General features: G+C 42.2%; 1 protein-coding gene across 1 annotated transcript in view; it reads right to left on the bottom strand.

Annotated features, from left to right (window-relative positions):
- Positions 1 to 3,040: 3,040 nt before the first annotated feature.
- alx3 (ALX homeobox 3) overlaps positions 3,041 to 6,350 on the bottom strand; it is a 5,698-nt gene continuing 2,388 nt past the window's right edge. Inside the window, exons 2-4 of the mRNA XM_034590392.1 lie at positions 4,212 to 4,486; positions 3,963 to 4,088; positions 3,041 to 3,786 (exon numbers count right to left, since the gene is read on the bottom strand). Of these exons, the coding sequence (XP_034446283.1) occupies positions 3,415 to 3,786; positions 3,963 to 4,088; positions 4,212 to 4,486 (773 nt within the window). The 3' untranslated portion in view covers positions 3,041 to 3,414. The remainder of the gene's footprint in view (positions 3,787 to 3,962; positions 4,089 to 4,211; positions 4,487 to 6,350) is intronic.

The raw sequence follows: 6,350 nt of genomic DNA, 5'->3' as shown, positions 1-6,350 counted from the left end.
TTTGTGCAAATCATCACTTTTTCTTTTCTAGATGATGGACTGCCAAATGGAGCTGCTGTGGCAGACAGTCTTGTAATGCTGTTTGACCACTTCAAATGCAAGGAACTGCTGGGTCACAATAATTGCAATATGAGTCTACAATAAATCTTGTTGAGTTCAAAGCTCAGAGCAGTGGCCATTCAGGAGACACCTTTATAGCTTTTAATGAGCAGTAGATCATATTTAGTCCATTAATGAGGCTGAGAGTACAGTAACTTCCAGACTCTAGTGACAGTCGTCACCTTCTGACCCTGACACATTCAGTGATGCTTTGTTAGTGACTGCCTCCGGCATTGTACAGTCAACTTTTTCATTTACTCCAATCAGCCACAGCATTAAAACAGGTAACTGGTTTTAATGCTGTGGCTGGTAGGTGGATTTTGTTTTTTAACTTGCCACAAAGGCATAGAAGGAACAATTACAACTACAAAAGTTTTAAATCACAGTACTGACGGTTCAGAATGAAGTCTTTCCACACAGCCCACAGATACACCCTCATCAGTTACAACACTAGTTACCTGTTTGAATGTTGTGGATGAAGCATTTTTTTCCTAACAAAACACACATACGGCCATTGACACTTGGGTCATAAAATCAATGCCCGAACCACTTTAACACCAATTTAACTCTAGTGTAAGATTAGGTCTTTTAAAGTTAAATAAAGTTTTCTCCACTGGACATGACAAGGGGCAGAGATCATTGCTTCAAATCCTTTATGATTTGATTGCAATTTCATTTGGTTAAATTTCAGCAACCTTTGGGTTATTCATATGCAGCTGCAACAATAATATAAATATTTTTAGTGTGTTTCTCCAGAGGGGCAGCTCAGTGAAAGAGTGAAAAAAAGGTAGCTTTCAAGGCGACTTTAGCCCTTTGCTGTGCAGGTCTAACTTAACCTTAAAATAACCACAATTCACATAGATTACATTTACTGATGATTCAGAATGAATTCTTTCCAACAAGCCACCGATATATACACGGCAGCAACATTAGTTACCTGTTTAAATGTTGTGGCTGATTTATTACTGTTATTGTTATTTCTAACAGATAACATTCGGTCTTTGAGTCAGTGCAGATTAAGAAAACTAACGCCACACCCCTGCATTCACTGCAGCTATCATGAGTTCTCGCTGATTTTGCCACGTGCCCCTTGGGCGAGAGCATAGAGGCGAGAGCTTGTGCGGTGTGTGTGCGTGAACGTGAACGTGACTCCGGGCAGGAAGATAACAGGGGACATTTGGGCTAAAAACACAGTGTAAATGACGATGTTAGTGTCAAATTTGAATGTCGGTGCTTGGATGACGCCACAGGAGCAGTATGGAGGCATTTTATGTTTTCTTTCTGTTGTTTTTTTTTACGTTTAAAGAAGGAGTCACCAGTTACTTCAATTGTATTGGATTTGGCTGCGATGCTGTTTTCCCCTGAAACTCCAAAAGGGTTTTATGGACTCAAACACCTCACCCATCACTCCATCGGCATAGTGGTGAGTAGATAACGAGTGAATTTTAAATTTTTCGGTGAACTATCCCTTTAAGTCTTTTTTCAGTTAAATAAACCACACTGCAATTATTGTGTTGTGAGCTACTCTATTACAACCGTCCTGACAGTATTCACAATTTAATGTAGAAAATTCCCTAAGATGCCGTTTCCTCGTGTTTATGGACAGATCAATTTGATTAACCTTCTCCTTCTCTAAAAAAGAAATATATAACACAGCACTGATCCACCATCTGCTATTTCTTTAGCTTTCCTAAAGATGGCCATCTCCTCAATCCCTTATCCCTACTGACAGGTCTTCTTATCTTCTCCACTTAATCTGGGATTTAATCAGGGGGACTATGTAAAGGCAGTGAGGGCTGCTGTCTCCCAGGGTCTGGCTGGAATTCGAAGCTGTGGGTGTGGAAAGTGTTTCTGATGGGTTTGTGCATTCTTCTATTGGAACCACATGTCAGTGGCTCACACAAAATCCTGACACAGAGTACGGGAATGGCAGCTAATCCGCCCCAGCGTGGCTGTCATGGTGTAGCAAGCACAGGGGAAGGAGAGCCAGTGTATTCCCCTGTAAGCTGTGTACACTCCTGGGCAGTAAGTGGAGCTTGGGAGGGCTTTGTCCAACACTGGAACACTTTTTTTCCCTCTCAATTCAAGTTTGATTTTCAATCTCAAACTGATTGAAATGTTTTTACATCTGCCATGAACATGTTGGTATTTAGTAATTTACACCAGATGGGATGGTACCATACAATTCAGAGTTTCCTTGACAATAAAGTAAATTGTTTTGGGGTAAAGCACGACAAAGAGATTTCCTGAAAACAATTATTAGGAATGCGTTCGGGAAAGACTGTGCCACAGAAACACATTTATGTAATTTTCTTCTTTAGAAACAACTCATTAATACGTAAATATTTACAAATAAAAGAAGGAGGCGGATGACCTGACAACTAATATTACTGAACAAAATACACTGTGAGCCATGGTAACCCCAACTTCTTCTATTGATGTGTAGCTCATTATTCAGTTGGTCGGGTTTTACCACAGATACCAGATGTGAATGAGACGTGCCGGCCCCAACATGAAGCCGGCCGCCTGTGGGAGGCTCTCCACTTCATCATCGATACTGAAGTGTGGTCGCTCAGTTAGCTTTTCATTAATGAACCTGCCACTTGCTGCTGATACATGAGGTGAGACCTGAAGGCCTCTTGAAGTGAAGCCAAGTAGGCTGCACATGTACAGTCGCCCCTGTGCACGGCCTGAACACAAAGAGGCTCACCGCACAGCAGAAAACGTGTTTACGGCAATCACAGCCTGCAAAGCATTTTTGCCTCATAACCACATTCCCTGTTAAAAACAATGTGACACAGACGTTTGGTTAGCTCTCTCGGTTAAAGTTTTCTAAACGAGTCACGAGAAGGCCAAACAACTTAGACTGTGATTGTTTTAATTAAATAAAAAATACTTTCCTACTGAATAAGACAGTTGATTTATAGATGGAGAACTTTATTACTGGTCACACTATGAAGTACATCAGACATAAAAACAAAGATTGATAGGGTAATTACATTTTTTTACATGCTTAAATAACTTTTTCCTCTTTGGTCTCAGCATTATTATTTCTAACTAAACCTGGAAACAAGTTCATATTAATACGTTGAGTTTCGTGCAGGAGGCTCAAGATGCTCTCAGTGTTCATGAAATTCCTCTGTCAGGAGATTCAGAATCGGGGAAAAGTCTCCACGTTGGCTTACATAAATGTTACGGGGGAAATATTTAAGTCATATGGTGAAGTGGGTGTGTACATCTGGGACTGTGCATGGGTCAGGAATGTAATATGCTTTGGCTCAGTCAGTGCATAATGGGGGGCTGGCACAGTTGTGGTCATGTAGGCCAGGAGAGGATGCTACCCGGCTCTTTGGCTTTCATCCGCAGTGCCACCAGGCCCGTCGGCTTGTATTCGGTCTCAGGCCCTTCGATGGAGGGGGACCCCAGGCCTCCAGGAAATCCGTGGAGCGAGTAGAGGCCATTGATGCCTGGATGGTGAGACGGGTGGTGGTGGTGGTGGTGGTGGTGGTGGGGGTGGTGTGGGTGGCTGGGGGATGTGGGCATACCCATGAAGCCCTGCAGGTTGCCGTGGGGATGAGGGTATGGACTCATGCAGGACGAGGGGATGGAGTCAGCTCCTAGGACACAACCAGCACCGGAACCACCGCCTCCTCCTGAAGCTGGCCCTGGCCACAGGTTGCCCTGCATCTGGATGGGAAGAGATTAGGGACAAAACCGATTTGTAATTTGATTAAATAACATATCAAGGTATAATATCAGGAGAAGTCAGATTGAGACTGCTCAATTTTGCACTGCCCTCATTCTTATAGCAGGATCAGTAATGTGCTTCCACCATTACAACATGCATGTAATGTGAGCTCTACCTGGTATGTATCATGGCGAGGGAGAAGAGAGATATCATATGTAGCAGCAAAGTGGTTGCGGACTTCTTGAATCTTCCCGTAACGTTCCCGTTTCCTCCACTTAGCCCGACGATTCTGGAACCAAACCTTAAAAAATACAAAGACATTTTCAGATGACAACATGTCTCGTTCAGGCCACAAACTCTATCCTGCTTGTAGGTATAAAATGAAAAGTAGTAAAGTATGAAGTAGTTGCCTTATAGCACATACCTGAACCCGAGCCTCGGTGAGCTCGGTCCTCAGGGCCAGCTGTTCGCGGGCATACACGTCTGGGTAGTGTGTCTTCTGAAACACTTTCTCCAGCTCCTCCAGCTGAAAAGTGCTGAACGTGGTGCGATTGCGTCGCTTCTTGTTCTTGCCTGATAAGTCGATGGAGTCAGCGATGGACTCCACGTGTAAACCGACCCCCGGCTCCTTCAGCTTGCCGCAGCAGTCTGTGCCGATCCCAGGATAGCCCATGGTTTTTGGAGTCCCTTTCTCTCTGACTGTGGCATGACGGCCGCACAAAAAGGAAAACAGTTAGGTATGTTTCAAAATAAATATAAATTCATATGCAAGAATTTTTTCAATGTGACTTAATCAACATCAATTTATTGTTTGATGTGCTGTTAGGTGCAACTTGTGTTTATTTTTAGGGTGCTGGTTTTACATATGATTTTTGCATTCATCAACAACAATCTGATCCCGTGTGAAATATTTTGTGCAATCTGTTTTCAAAAATCTTGATGTCATATATGTTGATGATGAGGCTTTACTGGTTGAAAAAAGAGTTCAATAAAATATGCGTTTTTTTTCTTTTTTTCTTAAATCATTTTAGGGTCTCAGCGACTAAACAGGACCCCGAGAAACGCCAAAGACAAATCAGCAGCCTTTCGCATGGTAACACTGAATAATATTCATACCTAGAGGCAACTTAAATAAAATCAGGAATGAGGATATTAGAGCATGCAGAAGATACCTTCACGAATATGATGACAAGAGACGTACAACATTGTGCAGAATAAGGCAGTGCTTGGAGTCAAACGTCTCTGCAAACAACTGAATGATCAACAACTTCCCCTTTCTTTGCCTTTTTCTCATCCTAATTCATGCACAGCGCACTTTCTCCTAGATATGGTTCAGGCACGCAGTGGTCACGACCCATAAATTGTAACTTCGCACATCGTTTCAAAATCACATAAAACACATGGTCACATCGAAGATTCTATTCCTGAGGCATATTGCTGAATCCCATTAATGTGTTGGCTGGTTTTTTTATGCATCTTACTTTAATTTAATTCCCCAAACAAAATCCTGCCAAAGGAGGCCGAGCTGTGAGACGCCTGAGAAAATCAACACACATCAAACATCAATCAGCACAGGCAGCCCTAATTCAGCCAAGCAGTGTTTTAATTGGATTAGCCCAGACGAGCCATACTTAGACAGTGAACTCTCAGCGAGTTGGCTGGAATTAAACCCACAAGGCAATAAGTACAAAAACAAGGTTTGATTTCATTTCCATACAGTCATGTCAATTTATCTATGGGAAACTTATTGCAATCTTCATGTCCAAACATTCACATTGAGAATAAGGCAGCCAGGATACAGCATCTACAAAATATGACAAATTTATATGAGGAAGCGCATTAGGGTTTGAATTCATCATATATAGGTTCTGACCTTCACATTCAGCAGTAAAAGGAAATGTGAAAGTCTTATTTTCCTTCCTGTTAACAGAGCATGGAAAGAGCTGCTCCCTCCTGTGTTTGGATGTTATTGTCCATGTTCATTAAGTTTAACCCTGAGCTCCCAAACAAAATCACTCTCTATCCATCTGCAGGCACTCACTCACCAGGGGCAGCCAAGACACCACTCTGCAACTCTCCTCCTTCAATATGGGCCCCAAACAGAGAGCACTTTTCATTGCAACATTAATTTCCTCATGTCCATTAGATCCAACCTCACACCACAGTTCATGCTGGAAATATTCTCCATCAAAATTGCGAACTGGAGCCGCAGGACCTTGTGTAGCTTTTACCCTGTCAAGCAGCCACATCTGCTCTGCCTACGTGGAGTCGTGGTAGAAATTGAAGCTGCTACACTTCCAGGCCTCTTGCTCTCTACATTAAAATTGTGCAACACACCACTTCCCCTTCCTCCTGTGGTTTGCAAAAAGCCTTTGGAACATTCACTGATTTTAAATTCAAATAAATGAGACGAACTAAGATAATTATAATCGAAGCAATGTCCACCTCTTACTGTCGATTAATGGGTTTTTAACCTTCTTTATGCTGCTGAGGTGACAAAACGCTTTAAATAGTTATAGTGAGGCATATTTTATTTTATTCTAATTGAGAAATTGTATGTATT

This window comes from Hippoglossus hippoglossus, chromosome 7 (genome assembly GCF_009819705.1).
Source record: "Hippoglossus hippoglossus isolate fHipHip1 chromosome 7, fHipHip1.pri, whole genome shotgun sequence".
Lineage (NCBI taxonomy): Eukaryota > Metazoa > Chordata > Actinopteri > Pleuronectiformes > Pleuronectidae > Hippoglossus > Hippoglossus hippoglossus.
The sequence above is the reverse complement of the archived record's forward strand: the minus strand, read 5'-3'. Positions and strand labels throughout refer to the sequence as shown.